The 17980-nt window shown below is 47.0% G+C and overlaps 1 protein-coding gene across 1 annotated transcript in view; it reads right to left on the bottom strand.

Moving 5' to 3' along the window:
• Nucleotides 1–6355: 6355 nt before the first annotated feature.
• The window catches only part of RECK (reversion inducing cysteine rich protein with kazal motifs), a 61388-nt gene continuing 49763 nt past the window's right edge, over nt 6356–17980 (bottom strand). Inside the window, exons 16-21 of the mRNA XM_037035909.1 lie at nt 16387–16558; nt 12548–12740; nt 11120–11330; nt 9824–9897; nt 8808–8963; nt 6356–7934 (exon numbers count right to left, since the gene is read on the bottom strand). Coding sequence (XP_036891804.1) covers nt 7713–7934; nt 8808–8963; nt 9824–9897; nt 11120–11330; nt 12548–12740; nt 16387–16558 — 1028 coding nt within the window. The 3' untranslated portion in view covers nt 6356–7712. The remainder of the gene's footprint in view (nt 7935–8807; nt 8964–9823; nt 9898–11119; nt 11331–12547; nt 12741–16386; nt 16559–17980) is intronic.

Here is a 17980-nt window from a genome sequence, read left to right as displayed (position 1 = left end):
TCCCAGCCCAGAGGAGGGCTCTCCTCAGAAGGACTGTGCTGGCATCCTGACCCCATGAACTTCCAGACCCGAGACTTCCCAACTCGGGAACTGTGAGAAGTGCATTTCTGTCCTTTACAAGCTGCCTGGCCTGCGGTGTTTAGTTACAGCAACCCAAAGGAAGCGAGTGCCTTCGACTTCTGAGCCTAACATTTACCGACTTGCAATAAAAATAATCCATTACCTAATTTGGAACCTGGAGGGGGAAGACTCCCCCTGATTCTTGATTAAAAGAAAACATTCCCTTAAAATGGCCTGAAACGTGATTGATAGTCAATATATCTTGAACGTTATTATACTACTTATTTAAAAAGAGAAAAACAAATCGAGTGTTGGCCTAAAGGAGCTAGACAAATTACAAAACGTAATTTTAAAAAAAGGACCACAGAGATTGAACCCTAGTTAATGAGTAAATGCTCATGTGTTTAGGAGTGAAGTGCATTGATGTTTCCACTTATTCCAAAATGAATAAAAATGGATTCAAGTTACTCTGACACACATAAAAAGTAAGGTGGATGGACAGAAGGAAAGAAGGATAAAAGTGAGAAAGCAAACAGCAAAATGTTCATTGCAGAATACAGAGGATGAATATATGAATTTTCACTTGAAAATTGTTTATAGATGTGAAATTTCCCATTATAAAGTGTTTAAAAATTAACCGACTAAAGAAATTACTATAGATTAAAACTGAAAATTATACATTATTACAATAAAATAATACATTAGAAAACAAGACAGAATTGAAAATTACATCTGAGGGCTGGAAAACATATTAAGTATATAAATCTCTATAAAATCAAATCTTAAACATGTGTAAAAGGAGCCCTGGCTGGTGCAGCTCAGTGGATTGAGCTGCGGGCCTGCGAACCAGATGATCGCAGTTCGATTCCCAGTCATGGCACATGCCTGGGTTGCAGGCCAGTTCCCAGCAGGGGACTCTCGAGAGGCAACTGGCCTGCAGTTGAATACATTGTATTCAACTGGCCTGCAGAAATACATTGATATTTCTCCCCTTCTCTCCTTCTCTTCCCCTCTAAAGATAAATAAATAAAAAATATTTTAAAAAATGTGTAAAAGGAGAGAAAGCTCAAATGTATCACATGAGTAATAAAAAGGGGGGTGCAATCTCTTCTTAGATGTATTTAGAAAAACATCGACAATTCTCCATTAGCAGTTTTTCTGAACTTGGCAATTTTCTAGGAAAATAAAAATTACTAAGGTGATTTATTTAAGATGAGAAAAAAAATCTAAATGAACCAATATAACCATAAAAGCAAAAAGAACTATTCAGTATCAATGCTTACCTAAACATAGCTGGGCCCAGCTAGGTTTGCAGACAAGTTCTATCAAACCTTGAGAGACAGATGAGTCCCATGCTGTTTACACATTCTAAAACAGCAATTCGCCACCCATGTGCCACAAGAATTTTTTTAAACATGCAATACCTGACTATTTAGTCAGGGGCACTGACCTCTTTTCCCTTAGACTGTCAAATAAAAAAAATTACAACAGCCAACACAACAATAACTATCAGTGTGAATGAATCAAACTTAAACCTATTTTTATCATATTGGAAAAAATATATTTTTGGTGTGTCACAGAATTTTTGTAGTTAGTTTATGTGTCATGACATGAAAAAGGTTGAAAATCACCGTTCTAAAGCTTAGAAAACCTTCCCTATTCTTTTCACGGTGCCAGAACAATCCTGATTCCAAAACCTGAAAAACACAACAAATACGGAAAAGCATAGTGCAACCTCATTCATGAATATAAATACAAAAATCCTAAACAAAATATCAGCAAATTGAATCTAGCAGTATATTATTCAAATAATACATCATGGCTAAATAAAATTTATTTCAAGAGTATAGGGATGACTTAATATTTAGAAATATGTTCATAACTTATAAGACAAAGAAAAATAGGTAAATGAATGCTGAAACTATCTTTGACACATTCAATATCCATTACTGAGTTAATTTGTTTACTTTACTTTCCCCTAGTAGAATAAAAAGAAGCTTCCTGAAACAAACATAAAACATGTCATACGGAGACATGTCATGATTAACAATGGAAAACAATGGGACATTCCCATTAAAACTGAGCACAACAAGGTTTCTTGTTATCACCACCGTTATTCAACATTGTTTTGGGAGGTTTAGCCAATACCAGGACAACAAAAAGATAAGAAGTATAAATATTGGAAAAGAAAGAGCATAGTTTTCATTATGACTCCTCCCTGGAATAGCCTATGAGAATCTATTAAACTGATATAAAAATTTGTTTAACGATAGCTAGGTCCAAGAATATTTTAAAGACTCAATAGCTTTTTTCACATAGCATCCTTAACTAGTTAGAATATATATATCACTGCGGAAATACTGACAATAGCAACCGCCATCCATTTTAAAAGCAACCAAGTATAGACTTGCTTTGCTAGATAATAACCACATTTATTCTATTATGAGGATTACATCTCTTCCTGATGTGTGACACAGCCTGGGCTGCTTGCAGAAGAAAATGAGCACTCACTGTGATGAGGGGTGCTGCTCTTGGGCGACTCCTTGCTGATGGGGAAGGTGCTCTGGACCCATAGCACCCACCTTCCCCACTCTTGGGCCAGAGCCTGGTCCTCCACCTGCGAGCCAGTGAGGCCTGGGCAGGAGAGGTTACCGCCACAGCCTCAGCTAGGGCAGCCTGTAGCTCTGCTCTCACCTGAAGCACAACAGCTTGAGGGCTGAGTTTGTGTGACTGGAGAAGGGGAGGAGGGCCTGGACTCCTGTTCCAGGTTTGGAGGGGTAGGGATCTTCAGGGAGCTGGGGGGACACTCCAGGAAATGTAGGCATGAAGAAGGGCTGGAGAGAAGACAGAGAGGATCTAAGGAGGCTGAATGAGGTCAGGAAGGAAGGAGTGTTCAGTGAACATCTCGGATAGTCTAACCCAAGGGGGCCTCCCTGTCCCCGGCAGTACGCTAGCATGACTGGCACACAGCATTCCATCTCCTAGCCCTCTTACTCCACACTGCCTTGGTCCACTGTGCTGGTATGTTCTTTTTGCTCCCCTTCCTTCCCTAAATTGACTCTCCACCCTGCTCTCTGCCCAGAAGGCTGACCTGCATGGTTCTTGCAACAGGTCCCTTGTCCTCTGGTTTCCAACCCCGTTCTACACCAGGCAGGAGGGGAGGACAGGCCTGCTCCCCACAGCGCCTCTCCTTGAGTTCTGGAGACTAACTCACCGCTTAGGACCTAGAGGTTTTGGCAGCCCCCCTCCCTGCCCCACTGTCACAGCTCACGCCCTGCACACTCCCTGTGGTTTCTTACACCTGCTCACCTGTGTGAGTCCTTCCTCAAATTGTCCTACTTCAGGTGGCCCACCTATTTTTCTGCTGGGCCCTGAGCAACAGAAGCGCTTACCTGACTGCTCAGTGAAGCAGCCGCTCACACCAGCACAGGGCAGTGGGAGGTTGGTCTGGGGAAAAGAGGTGAGGCGGTGCTTTGTCTGTCTACCTGATGCGTTTCGGGGCAAGATGGGGCTTCCCCCTGTGAACCATTAGGTGGGAAGTGCCAACCAGCAGATGCCATCCTAAATATGAAACTATGATTTCGGACTTCCCCTCACAGGGTACAGTTAAGTACCACTGCCCCCATGTGGACAGAGGGGGGACCCTGCCCCGATTAGATACAGAGAGGTATATGTACAGAGAAGGCTCTAGAAGGGTTCTGTACTCACTGATAGAGTCAGGGAAAGGAAGGTGCGCTGTGGGTGACTTTTTGTTTGTTTGTTTATATTTCCAGATATTTTGGGGAATGCATGTGTTATTTTTATAATGAGAAAACAATACAGTTTTGGGAAAATGAAAGAGGGGGTGGAGCTGTGGCAAGGGTGTTAACAAGCTTCCTGGTGTGAGGGCTTCCTGCCATACCTTGACCCTGACCCTGACTCCCACCAGGCTAACTTCCTGAGAACCTGCTGAACCTTAGACTTTGCACTTGTCCTCTCTGTGCACCATTTTGCTCTGGGCCAATGAGAGAACAAAATGAAAAGCAGTGTAAACACAGAAGGTGCTGGAGGGCCTTGTCCCTTACTTTCATGTCCTGCGGCTCCTTGTTCTACTGATAGTCAGACCCCACGCAGCAAGCCTGCCCTGTCAGGTTCTGCTGAACCTGTTCCACTCCGCCTACCCCTGGTATGTCCACCTTTGCAGGGCTCTCCGGAAAGGCTGGCTCCATTCCTAAGAAACACTAATCCTGCCCAGCTGCCTTGTGCCAGGGGAAGTCCAGACCTGGCTTCAGGCATTGGCTTTGCCCTGACTCCCTGTGGGAACTTGGACCAGTGCTTCTGTTCTCTGGGACTGTTTCCCTCCAAGGATAAAAGGGAACCCAGCCCCACAGCTCCAAGATTGTTGGATTGGGCAAAGAAATTTCCCCTGGGGTGATCCCTCCTCTTTCTTTTCCCTTCCACTCAAGCCCCTTTGGCGGCTCAGAGGGAGGGGAAGGTCTGGGACCAGGGCTTCCAGTCCCTTTGAGAAATACAGCACCCTCTCTGGGAGTGTATGGGTTTGACTCCCATAAGCCTGGGCCTCAAGGAAAACCATTAACTGAATCGAGTGAAGGAAAACATTGTGTCAAGGCCATTAGTGTTGCTGACAGGTGTGACTTTCTTCCCACAGTGGAGCTGAAACAGACCCAGGCTAACATGGAGGGAGGGGACCAGGCCCGGGGAAGCCTGGCACCCAGCCTGGCTCAGTAACGTTTCCTCAGTGGAGTCCAGGATGTTCACAGGACACAGGGAAAGGAACACAGCCTGATAACGACATTTTGACGCACACACTGCTATGCTCACCAGGGCTACCCAGTATCACTGGGAGGCCAAGGCAGAGGCTCTAGATGCCAGTCTGGCCCAGTATTTAAGGCCGGCACAGCTGACTGGCCTTATACTTCCCCTGGCCACCCCTTCCCGATGGGTTGGCTCCCGATGCTACCACTAGGAACCCGGACTCTCCTCCTTCCATGCCTTTGCTCAGGCTGGACCTCTGCTCAAAATGCCATATGGCAGACTCCCTGTTTCCACCAGGCCCAGCTCAAATCAAGCCCTAAGAACCCTTCTGTCTTCTCCCTTTAAGACTTTCCTCCTCCTCACACCTCCCATCACACTGTCTGCAATTAGATCACCTGCTCCTGCGTTGTACAGGCAAACCCTGAGGGCAACGCCCTTCAGGAGCTCTTAGCTGATACCCTTCCTTCACTAGAAACAAATGTCCCACAGCTCATATCACAGGCACCCTAATGAACACTGTTAAGTCTCCATCTTGCTCTGACGCCCGACAACCTGTCCACCAGGCAGGCTGGTGTGCTCACCATAGCAGCTGGCAAGTGAGGGGCATTATTTCCTCGACCCGAGCTGGGCTTACACTGTCCAAAACCAGCTTCAGAGTTCTCATGACCGCCCTCAGAGCAGGGCCAGCATTTAGATTGCTCTCTCCCTTGTCATACCTGGTCCCCCAAACCCAAGCATCTCTCATTTCTTGTATTTCCTTCCCAGACCATGAAACTTCTACTGCTTTCCTGGTGAAAAATTTAGTCCACCCTGGCTCTCATCCCATCCCTATGAGAAAGAACCTCATACTACATTATTGTTTAAAATACACTCCCTCCCCCAGCTCTTTCCCTCCAACCCCCACCCCCCTGCCAAGATTATACATTCCTACCTTTTGAACTCAGGAGCAGCCATGTGGTTTGCTCAGGCCACTAAGGCACAGGCAGAAATGCCAGTGTCACTTCTAAGCAGAGACCTAAGGGCCAGTCGTGGTCCTCTGTGTCTCTGCCCCACCTTTGTGAGGACGCTGGAATAGGTCCTGAAGTGAAGATGACGTGGAGAAGTGCAGTGGACCCGCGGCGGCCGTGTGATGGGAGCCAGAGCCGAGCCTCTTCGGCTGTCAGCCACTGGGGTTCTGGGGCCTTGGCCTCTGCTGGACGGATGAGCCTCTCAGGCCCTGGTCGACAGACCCTCTGAGCCCACAGTCCAAAGTTCTCGCTGTCGAGGGACACAGCCTGGAGCTGGGGCACCAGACCCAAGGTGGTGGGGCTAGAACTGCCCGGCGTGTTGTTGGGTCTAAAGCTGTCTCGGTCTCTGTACCTGACACTCTGCCACCGCCCGCCCTCTGGTCACCCCTGACCAGCTCTGCTCTAGCTGCCCCACTTTCCCAGCGCCCTTGGCTTGCGATAATAACTCACCCCCAATTCCAGAGCAAAGGACACAGCTCCCCTGAGTGAGCAGTGGTTTCATTTTAAATGTCCACATTGCCCTCAAGTATACATAACCATATAAAATTATTTTTATTAAAATAGCTTTCCAGTATATTGCATTGAAGACATTTATATAGAAAAAACAATTGCAACAAACATGCTACATTGGCATTGAGATATTCTGAAAGTTTAAGTGCCCACTTTTAAACATTTTGGTATAAGCATATCCTTACATATTTCAGAGGGTACATATAATACTGAAAAATACTTCATGTAGAATCTAAGTTTAGGTGCATACAAACCAGAAGCATTACACTGAATAGCTTATTTCAAACTGTGAAACACATTCAAAATATTCAACTTCTTAGACAACATGCAAACATTTTAATACTTAGATTGACACTTTTAAATATATAAACCGTAATTCTTTATAACTCTATCTCAGAAAAGAAGGCAGACGAACACTTATCTACATTGTGCACGTCACACAGAGCAAATGTGTCTTCATAAACGGGCAGCACTAGGCTAACACGAATGATTGTCAGTTTACAAATATGGCTATTTACCTTCTTCATAATAAAATAGAAAAATCATGTAGTATTTACATGAACTACTAATTATTTCACTTTTTGGCAATTATATAAGTAGCAGCAATTGGTTTAAAGACTGATGTTTAGAAACTTGGAATTGAGCTCAGACAGCACCCGAGAACACACCGTGGGTGACGTAAAGACGCACAGTGCAGGTGCTCTGATGTGCTGTACCTTCTCCCCTCACAGAAGTCACAGGCGCACGTTTGCAACCACGAGATCACCACATTTCATGTGAATGCCACGTGGGTGGCCTGCTTTCGCTTACCACGACAGGTGCGATCCTGAACTACGTTTCTGTGAGTTAACTCTGCCTGATGCCCCACGTAATAATTCCAAGGATACTCTGTCTCCACGCTTCAATGGCAGTGGCTCTTTACTGTGACCCTCGCGTCTGGATAGAGGAGGCAATTATCTGTAAGCACACACACAGACATCAGGGGCCCCTTAATACTCACAGGAACTCTGAAATGAACTTCCTGTGATGCAAAGCCCATCGCATAGTGGGTTATTTTCTAAAAAGTGGCCATCTCATCTATCAGTGACACTGAATATATTCCAGAGCAAGGGAGCCATCTAACGAGCCAAATGTGAACCGAAGGCAGTGATCCACCAGAAGGAAACATTCTCTTTGCATTAGTATTTGGGAGAACATGTTTTTCCATTTATAAAAACAAAACAAAACCCTTATCAATATTGGCAGATTAAAAAAATACTGTGTGGTGAACAGGTGGTGAGTGCCCTAACTTGGCCACTCGCCAGCTGCAAACCAGCAGTCCCACGCGTCTCTCACAGGCAGAAAATCAGACTGAGGAACAGCTGCACTTTCCATGGGCCATCAGTTACACGTCCGGACCACGTGCAAGGTGAGGCCCAGGCTGAGGAGGAAGAGGCCGGAGCGGCAGGGAGGTCTGGCCCCGATGCCAGCGGATGGCACGCTGCTGGAGACCTGCACCTGGGAAATGATGAGGGCAGAGAGCGGGACGTGGGACGCCAGAGTAGGGCTGTCCGAGTTGATGAGGGATTCGATCTTCTCCGCTTCTTTATTGCAGGCCTCAATCTAGGAGAGGAAGGTCCGATTCTTTTAATAGAAAACCAGAGAACCCAGGAGAAGGTCAAGTCAAATTCCATATACATTCCAACACAGGGAATATGCTTTCACTTTGTCCTTTTCTTAGATAAGATGCCATTTAATTATAGTCTTAATTTATTACATAAATGGTAACAGCATCAATGGAAGTCAAATCAGAAAGGAAACAACCCACAATGCCACTGCCCTCTCTTTTCCCACGATCTTCTCACTGCTTATCCACATTCAGGCAGTAGCTTTACAGAGTTAAATGCTGTCACAGGGAATGGATTTTCAGTGCCTATTCACACACCGGGAGGAAGGGGATTGGATTTAGTGAGCTTTCTGACGATGGCAGTTTACAGGCTGTTCGTATTCATCCCTTCACTTGAGCCCTCCTATTTCGAAGCTAAAACTCAGGCCTACTTGATCAAGGTTCACCTCGACATTGTGAGGAAGAAAACTGGGGTCCCCAAGACCGGCTCTGGTGGGCTCCTCCTCCCCAGTGGGAGCACAGCCCTGGGGGACAAGGGTCATCTCTGCTTTCACTGTGTGACCTTCGTCACTCCCGTCACCTGGCCCAGCTGTCTTGTCTGTACGCTGAGCGGCTGCATTCCATCTCTGCACCCTTTGAGTCACGCATCTCAACTTCTCCTGGCCCTACTCCTTTGCATTCTGCTGTCAAATGTGCACCTGGCCTCGGCCACCTGACACAGTGCTCACCGGGTGCAGCTCTGTCCGAGACTGCCCTGCTTCTCCCTCCTGCCCTGCCGAAATGCCTCCATCCGGGCTTGTGCCCACCCCTCCCAAGTCCACTGAACTTAAAACTGACAAGATGGCTGCAGATCGTACGCTGAACCCCACCTGCAAAGCTTTTGGATAGTGATCGACAGGAATGATCAGGGCCACAATTTCCGATTCAATGCTGAAGTACCCAAATACATCACACTGTGGAACAGACACATGCATGCGGATTTTCTCAAGTATTTCCAGAACTGTTATTGGCTTTTTGTTTGTCACCTAGAAAGAGAAAAACATTCCTATTACCAGAAAAAAACCCCTCCTTATTATTGCCTAAGTGGCCTTGCTACTTTGCCTAAGGCAAGGAGGCTCTTTTGACCAAGGACCCCTAAGCACAGGGCCCTGCCAGCTGGACTCTAAGTCTCCACAAAGTCCATTCCAACGGGTTTGCCTGACACGGAGCTTTGTAGCCAGAAGAAAAACCACTCTCACCAGAAGTGCTTTTTAGTGACTGTGTGTTCTGAGTTGGATGCCACAGGGAAATAATGAGCGTCTTTCTGTAAAAATATAAGTGGTTTAATCAAAATGGGGACCATTTCTGAGGCAGTGCCAGGTTTCTGGGCTGCTGCATGGCTGGAGCCCGGTCCCGCAACGGGGAGCAGTGAAAGTGCCGGCACAGAGAAAGAGAAGAGGCGAGGCTCTCACATCTGCGAAACAAGGGGGCAGGGGTTTCAGGGACTCCAGATGGCGGCTGGCTCCGAAAGCAACTCACAGAGCAATGGGACTGTGAGGGCAGGCAACCCAGGCACCGCCTGGGCATCTCCCACCCTCCAGCTGCCTGATTTTGCCTCTGCTTACTGTGCCAGGATGGGAACTTTCCCAGGAAGGCTCAGGCTACGAGGTACAGAGCAAGATCACCACACAGCCAGGGCGTGGAGGAAAGGAGCACAGGATCGGGGCCAGACAGCCTGAGTTCAAACCCTCGTTCTACTGGTTATGACCTGTACGGCCTTGGGCAAGCTGCTTCTCTGCAAATTACTTTCTTTATCCGTACATGGGACAACACATTCTACTCTGATGGATCACCGAGAACTTTGTCCATAAGGTTTCAACAGTACCTACCATATAAAGCAATTTACCTTGGCGATAGTATCCAGTTTTTCTTTGTCAAATAAAACTCTTAACATGCCAGCACATAACGGGCAGCAAGCACCTGCGTAAGAGAAACCACGTCATGTGTTTTCAGATTAGGAACAAGAATACAAAGTAGTTACCAACCCTCCAACCCTCCATTACCAACCCTCCATTTTGTGTTAGGAGAGTTACAGCTGGCCTTCCCCAGGACTGCACTTTAGGCATGTACCCTGACCACCTGGGGTCCTGCAATCTACACGCTTTCCAAAATCCTTCCTCCACCCCTGCTTTCATCTCCCACTACTCCTCAGGGTGAGGCAGTGTGGTGTAAGACACAGCACGGAACGAGCTGGCCTTCCAAGAGATGCGACGCCTGGACCTGCCTGCCTCGGTGCTCTCTGTGTGATTTGGGCCAAGCGCTCTCCTGGCTTTTGCTTTCTACCTGCGAAACAAGGCGGCAGGTGTTTCAGGGACTCCATGAGTGTTTAATATAATTTTAAAGATTATTTTAAATTGTTATAAAACAAAAACAAAATATCAGAACATGGTCTCCAGGAGGAAAGGGTCTTTCTTTTGCTCAGCTCTGTGTCCCTTGTGCCTAGGCGAGTATCCGACACACACTGGCAGCCCCATGAACAGTGGGTTAATTCACGGACGGAGGGATGAACTTGCTGGGCTCCAGACTAACCTGCCCTGTGCCATCTTGTAAAGTCTCTCCTGCCCCCTCTGTTTACCGGAAGAGTAAGAGACTACAACATAAGCTGCTTAAAAAAACTGTTGTCACTTGTAACAGTCTTTCTAACAAGATGTTCTCAATTATATGCAACTCAAACAACTGGATTCCAAGGCCAATCTAAGGTAACAACTATCTTCTGTTTCAAATGTTTGTATTCATCAAAACTACTTCAATTATTCACTCAGTAATTGCTAATTCTTTATTTCTTAACTTGGTGGTAACATATCATTAAAGTAAACATTATGCACTTGAACTAATAAGCGTAATTTTAGTGATTAAATATTGCTTTACCTGTTCATATATTGGTGCTTGTTGTAAGATTTTGCTTTTTGAAAGTTTGCCATATTGTTTTAAAACCATTAGACCAGATGGTATCTAAGGTAATCCACAGCTTTTCGAGGTCAACCCAGGATTATGCATCTTATCAGCAACAGCTAGAGTTAAGACTTTTTGGAAAATTTAAATAGGTAACTCTCCTCTCCTCAGTGACTCACTGTCTGGAGGCAGACCAGCAAGTCTTTGGGCCCCACCCCGACCCCACCCCAAACGTCGTTGGCCGGCCTACCGGGCGGGATGATGGGGTTGCACTCAGTCACCGAGAGCGAAGGACACGACACAGCAGCACACTCTGTGACGGAACTGTGCTCCGAGAGGACGCCGACGGCCTGGCAGGGCCCATAGTAGTCGACCGCCACGCGATCCGAGTAGGCAGCACACACGCTACTGTAGGTCTCCCCGTTGTGCCCACAGACGGGCTCCGTGGTTCTGCAGAAGGACTGAGGGCAAACAAATCACATCTCCTAACTGAGAGTACGTGGGAGGCCTCCCTCTTTTCAGGAGGGAGAAAATACACAGGTATAAATTCTGGGACCCTCTTAATTAAGCTGCTGAGGTGGGCTAAGCATGGTGGTGGGGGACAACAGGAGTGTCCCAAAATGAAGGGAGGAGATGACTGTCCTCAGCCTCTCTGGGACTCAGTGCTCACTCACGTGAACCAACATGAGAGGAACACCCCCTCTCCCCGCCCCCAGACTTCTATTATTCTGGAAGCGCTGGACAAAAAAGTGTTTGAAGAAAACAAGATGAATCTTCCTGCAAATACGGAGGCTTTCTCCTTTCACACTGGGTAAGGGTTAAGGAGAAGCGAGAGTAGAGAGATCGGGGGGCGGAGACTCTAGGTCCATCGGCAGGTAAGGAGTGCGAGGGGACAGCTGTGGACAGGAAGAGGGACAAGCAGGAAGATTCCACTGGGAATCCAGCGTGGCAGGTATCAGTGCTGATGGGACACGAGCTCTGAAAAAAAAACAAGCCCCAGGAGACAGGCTGGGGGGCTGCGGGGGCAGTTTCCGACAGTGAGGACCAGGAAATGAGAAGCAATCACGGCAGGTGTGGCGTGGTTGTGGGCAGGGGACGCTGGGCCCAGAGACGGGTCCCCCAGCACAGGCCGGCACCCGACTGGCGGTGTGTGTGGGAAGCCGCAGCGGGCTCGTCCTTGGGGTTATTTTTGAAAAAATGAATACAGATTTCACAACCTTAAAAGGCCAAGAGATAAACTGATGGAAAAAGACATTGTCTGAGAGAACTTTTCAGGGCTATGTTAGGGACTTCAGTTGGAAGAGTGTTCGGAAAAGAGCTCTTTTCTTGGTTGTTTTCACCTACATTCTGACTGGCTTCCTGCTGAGGGCCCACAGAACTATAGGAAGTGAAGATGTGCTGATTCAGGAGCATGAGACTTCAAATTCTTTTCTTATAGAAGCCGCTCTCTTTTCTTGTGTGTACACTATATGGGCAAAGGCACACCACTAGCAAGGAAGTCCTCCAGGGCCGGGAGAAAAAGCCCGTCTTGAGTTGGTTCGCTTTCAGTAGAGGGCCAGGTTCTCCAGATGTGACAGGATTCACAGGAGACCCTGAGGTGGTCTCACCGCTGACTGTCTGTAGACCATAACCAGCCTTATGCCCCATGCACCTGGGTTTGTCAGCTAAACAACACTACCTGGCACGAGCCTTTGTACAAGAGGCTCTTCCCTCTCTGGTACAAAGTGCAGAGGTTGCTGTGCTCCACGTGGTTTGTGTCACAAACAGGATCTCGGGCCTGGTCACAGGTGAGCTGTCGTGGCAAACACTCATACTGGCTACATCCAAACTTATCAAAAGTCGTCAAGCAGACTTGGGGTCTGGGTACACATCTGGAAAACATAAATGCAGCGCTGAGAGTCACGAGGGACTGTGACGAGGCGCGCAAAGCACTGACAAGGCACAGGAGGTCGAGGAGAAAGCAACCGAGAAACTGAAAATATTTCTTGCCCCCAAGAGCTTAGGGAGAGCAGAGTCAAGCACACACACAAAGTGGGCCACCTGGTAGAGAAGCACACACTCAGTGCTCACGGAGAAAGCACTGGGAGAAGAGGCCCCCGGCTGCACTGGCCCGCCAGGCGGAGGGAGCAGCACGGACAAAGGAGTGCTGGTCGGGACAGTGGTGCCGGGGCAGGGCAGGCAATCCTGAGGGCAGGGGCAAAGGACGCGTAGGATAGAAATGGCATGACAGGAAGCCATCAAGTGGGTTGGGGTGTGATGCTGGAGGCCTGCAGCCAATATTAAGTGAAGCATTTTTAGGGGTGTAATTTTCAGCTTGGCCAACAGGAGTCTATATTAAGAGAAGGCTTCACAGTATGTGCTGGAAAATTCAGGTGGTTGTGCTTACAAGGCCGAGGACCTGACGCTGGCTGTTTGCAAATCTCCAAGAGAATGCCACCCCACAGGGCTGGGTTTTCCTGGAAACATCAGGACCTTGCCTCACTCCAAATTCCTGAACTTCAGAGGGGTTAGGGATGATGATTATTTTCTTCTTTAGACTTTTCTGCTTCCTTCATTTCTATAAAGGGTATTTATAATTTTTCTTTTAAAAGACTTTATTTATTTATTTATTTATTTATTTATAGAGAAAGGAAAAGGGAGGGAGAAAGAGAGAGAGAGAAACACTGGTCGATTTGATTGCCTCTAGTAAGTGCCCTGACTGGGGACTGAACCTGCAACCCAGGCCTGTGCCCTGACTGGGAGTAAGAACCAGCAACCTTCCCCTTTGCTGAATGATGCCCAACCAACTGAGCCACAGCAGTCAGGGAGGTATTTATAACTTTCTATAGAAAGATAAGTCCTATTAAAATGTTTATTGTTCACTGGATCTTTGAAATAGCAGGATATACAAATGTTAGTCTGTAAAACAAAAGAAGAATATAATAGCTAGCACTTTTTTACTATGAAAGGAAATTACTTCTATTCCTTTTAGGCATGAGCCTCCTGCACGGACATGACCACCACCATCATCACGACTACTACGCAGGGTTGCCTTTCCTCAGGGGATTTAGAAGAACGCATGCAGTTAAGGTTTTATGGAAATTTGAGACATTTGAAGAGAAATAATGGAAAAGAATATTTAGAACTTAGTCATCTATTAATATGGAAGGGATGAGAACCAAGGCTATTGAGAGAAATTGGGTAATTTTATTTATTCTTTAAAGATTTTATTTATTTGTTTTTAGTGAGAGGGGAAGGGAGAGAGAGAGAGAGAAAGAGAATCATTGATGTGAGAGATACATTGATTGGCTGCCTCTCACACCCCCTTAACTGGGGACCTGGCCCACAACACAGGCACATGCCCTGACTGGGAATCGAACCAGCGACTTTTTGGTTTGCAGGCCAGCACTCAATTCACTGAGTCACATCATCCAGGGTGAAATTTGGTAATTTTAGAAGGAAAAACTTTTCAATTTAAGTATATAGAAATAAGATCCATTGGAAAAGTTGAGAACCTGGGGGTAAAGTGAACATGATCAGGGCAGGAACTGTGTCTGCCTACCGTTGTAACCCACTATTTAAAAGATGCCTGGTACATCAGTACAGGCTTTATGAATGAATACTTATTTTTTAAACAATTATTTTTTGAACAGATAATATAAGCCCATGGTGAAACTGAAACAGTACAAAATATACACAGTGAAAAATAAGTCTCTCCTACTTCTGTGTCCCAGTCACCGAGCACCAGCGGCTACTGCTGTTACCAATCTCTTACTAATTCTTTCTGAGATATTCATGTAAGTATAAGCATCTGTATATGCTGATTCAAAGAGTATGTGCCTGTAAGACTTTGCTAGACTTGGCCACATTTTCCACAGAGGACGTCCCAATCCTCCCTCCAACCCCCTCTAGTATGGGAGTGCCTGTTCCCCTATGTTATGTTAATTAAGCTTTTTATCTTCACCAGTCCGATGGATGGAAAATGGTACACGATGGCAGTTTTAATTTAATTTATATTCACTTAATATGAGGAAGGTTAAGCATTGTGGTAGATTAGCTAAACGCTCATCAAATCCATTTAATTTTCTTCCTGGGCACACATCTAGATTACATTCCTGGTCTCCCTGGCAGGCAGTTGTGGCCAATGACCAGGGTGTAGACAATCTAATGTGGCTGCACGCAGAGACGGATACCACTTTTAAACCCGAACCACAAAAGCTTCTCAGGAGCAACCTCCAGCGCCTTTCTTCCCTCATCTGCGGGGCTGATGCAGAAGAAACAGAGGAGGACTAGAGGCCGTAGGAGCTGGCAGAGTCACTAGGTGGAAGAACCCTAAGTCCTTGGAGGTGCGTGGGGCCGAGCCTTCTGCCCACACAAGTTGCCCCTGAGGCCACTGAAGTGGAGAATGGCCCTGTGGGGTGCGCAGCATTGGGGGCCAGGCTCCCCAGTGGGGCAGTGGTGGCCCAGGACTGGAGGTGATGGTTGGGCAGCGCAGATGAGCAGATGACGAGGGCCCAGTGAGGCACCAAGGGAAGGTCACTGTGTATGACCACAAGGAATTATGGAAGCGCCTTAGCCTGGAGGAGTGGATCCCTAAGTTCGTCTTGCTTCTACTCCCCAATCAGTCTCCTGTTCATTTCTTATTTCTGATCTCTTTTTATTTCCAATGTGCTGGAGACACAGTGTTGGTAAACCCCTATGTTGTTCTCCTCCACTCTACTCCAGGGAAAGAAAAATCAAGTTGCCTCTATGACTGCCTGGAAGGGGAGATCCCAGAGCTGGAGACGAACGTGGATGAACTCCTGGACTCGGAGAGTGATGACGCCCGGGCTGCCAGGGTCAAGGAACTGCTGGTTGACTGTTACAGACCCACTGAGGCCTTCGTCTCGGGTCTGCTGGACAAGATCCCGGGCCTGCAGAAGCTGAGCACACATCAGAAGTAACGGTCCTCAACCCAGGGGAACGAACGGGCAGTGCCCATACAACCATCACTGCCCTTGACCTCGTAGCAACAGCAACGCCACGGGACCCTGTGGCCAGGCCTGGTGCCATGAGCAGGGCTCCCCTTGCCCCTCGTCAGGGGCCTCTTCCCTGGTCCCTGTTTTCCGTTTTAAAAAATTATTGTTAAACTGATGGGACTCTGCAGCATTGGCCCTTTAATAAAGCTAGAATACGCCTTTGGTGCAGCTAAAAAAGAAAAGAAAAAAAAGAGCTTTGTTCTCTCTGCCTTCACCACCACCACCACCTTCCTCCATGGGAAACCTGCCTGCAATGTCCTACTCATCTTTCCCGCTGAACATCACATCCTCTAGAGGCTTTCCCAGGCCTCCCTAAGGCTGCACCAACTGCTCCACCTCCAGGGCCCTGATCGCACGGCACGTTGCTAAGCAGCTCTACATGGCTCTTTCCTTCAAGACCCGAAACTCTTCAGGGCAGGGACCTTCTTAATTCATCTTTGTATTTTCACTGTCTGGTACACAGCAGGTGCTTAGCAAGTGCTCGTCTCAGGTGAAAAAGATGAGGAGCCATTTGACTTACCTTTGGTTTTTGGGGCAGGGGTTAGGATTACACGGATCCTTTGAAATGCATGATCCAAATTCAAACTGATGGTCTTGGAGGCCCACACAGCGAGCGATGCAGGCACTGGGGTAAGTGCGTCCGTTCTGCCCACACACGGGGACGAACTGATCTGCACAGTTGCAGGGCAGACCTAAAGACAGGAAACAGCCTTGGTGACGTGTACAGGTACGTTCCGCTTCCCCTGATGCTTCCTTATTGAGACAAACCACTACCAACCATGTGGAGGTCTCATGTGAAAACAGAATATAAAAATAAGTAAAAAGGAAAAAAGTCCCCCAATGTCTGAGTGTTTTTTTAACAGCAGCAAGGCTCTGAAAACCCATCTGTCTGAATAACGGCTTTCCTTTGTACCATTTACTGCCAGATAATTGAGGGCCTCCAGGCCTTGATGCTGGGTAGAGACCCCTACAAGCAAAGCTATAAGGTAGAAAAAGTAAAGAATGTTCCTCCCAATCTGGTGTATAAAATTTAGAATTTAGAAGTTTAAAGTCTGGCTAAGAGGATTTCTAGAATGCACCTACCTTAGATTTTAGCTAAGCAGAATATGGATCAAGAAATACCAAAAGCAAGACAAGGCAGCAAAGGTTATAAACTCCTCACACAGGTTCTTTCCATCTCCTGCTGGAAGGTGGGTAACAAGGTAACTTGGAAAGCGCTGTAGTTTTGAGCCTTAAGAATTTTTATGACCATCTCTCTCTGAGTCTTGTTTGGGCTTGGACATTATCTAGGTCCCAAGAAATGAGGTACACTTTGTGGCCAGTAAAATCTCCTCAGAGCCATTAACTAAGTGTTAAGTTATTAGCTAGCTAAACAGTCATTAATCTCACTTACCCCAGGACATGAGGGTTGACTATAGGAAAGGGTTCCTGCTAATTAAAAAGTTTATCCTTCAAAATCATTTAGACATACGCAAATAAATAAATGCAAGTCTTCTGGCTAATCTTCAGTTCACTCTTCATCCCCACAGAAGTTCATGGTTTCTCTGAGTGGAAGGAACCTCGTCGGAGCAGAGCAGACAGAGTATACTAACAAAGCAGTGAAGGCAGGTGTGTATCAGGGTGGAGAGTGGATGGGGTGGGGTTCGTCCTGCCTGTACTTCCCCTTCGGTCTGCTGTTCACTTATTTCGGATCTCCTTTTATTTCCCATGTGCTGGAGAGACAGTGTTGGAAAACCCTACTCTGTTCCCATCCGACTCCAGGGAAAGAATAATCAAGCTGCTGCTGAAACTAGGCAAGAGCAGCCATCTGGTTCCTCTTCACCCAGAACTCACAGTATTTCAGACCCGGGAGGCCAACAGAGGCCGGCAGGCTGTGCTGCTGCTGTGGACAACTGCGGCTTCATCTTGAGAAAAGAGCCTCTCACCTCACTGGCCTTTTACTTACTGTAGCTGGTGTGAGCAGAATACTAACAGCAGAAAGCATAAGTCAAGAAAGTAGTATTCTTAATTGATTGTTCAGAAAAATTCTTAGGCTTCAAAATTAAAATAATCCCCCAAGTTTCCTTGCAGAGATCCCTAAGGAGACGGGAGTGGAAAGAGCCCGTGTGAAGAGT

This window comes from Sturnira hondurensis, unplaced genomic scaffold, assembly GCF_014824575.4.
Source record: "Sturnira hondurensis isolate 20B ecotype Veracruz unplaced genomic scaffold, ASM1482457v3 Scaffold0022566, whole genome shotgun sequence".
Taxonomy (NCBI): Eukaryota; Metazoa; Chordata; class Mammalia; order Chiroptera; family Phyllostomidae; genus Sturnira; species Sturnira hondurensis.
The sequence above is the reverse complement of the archived record's forward strand: the minus strand, read 5'-3'. Positions and strand labels throughout refer to the sequence as shown.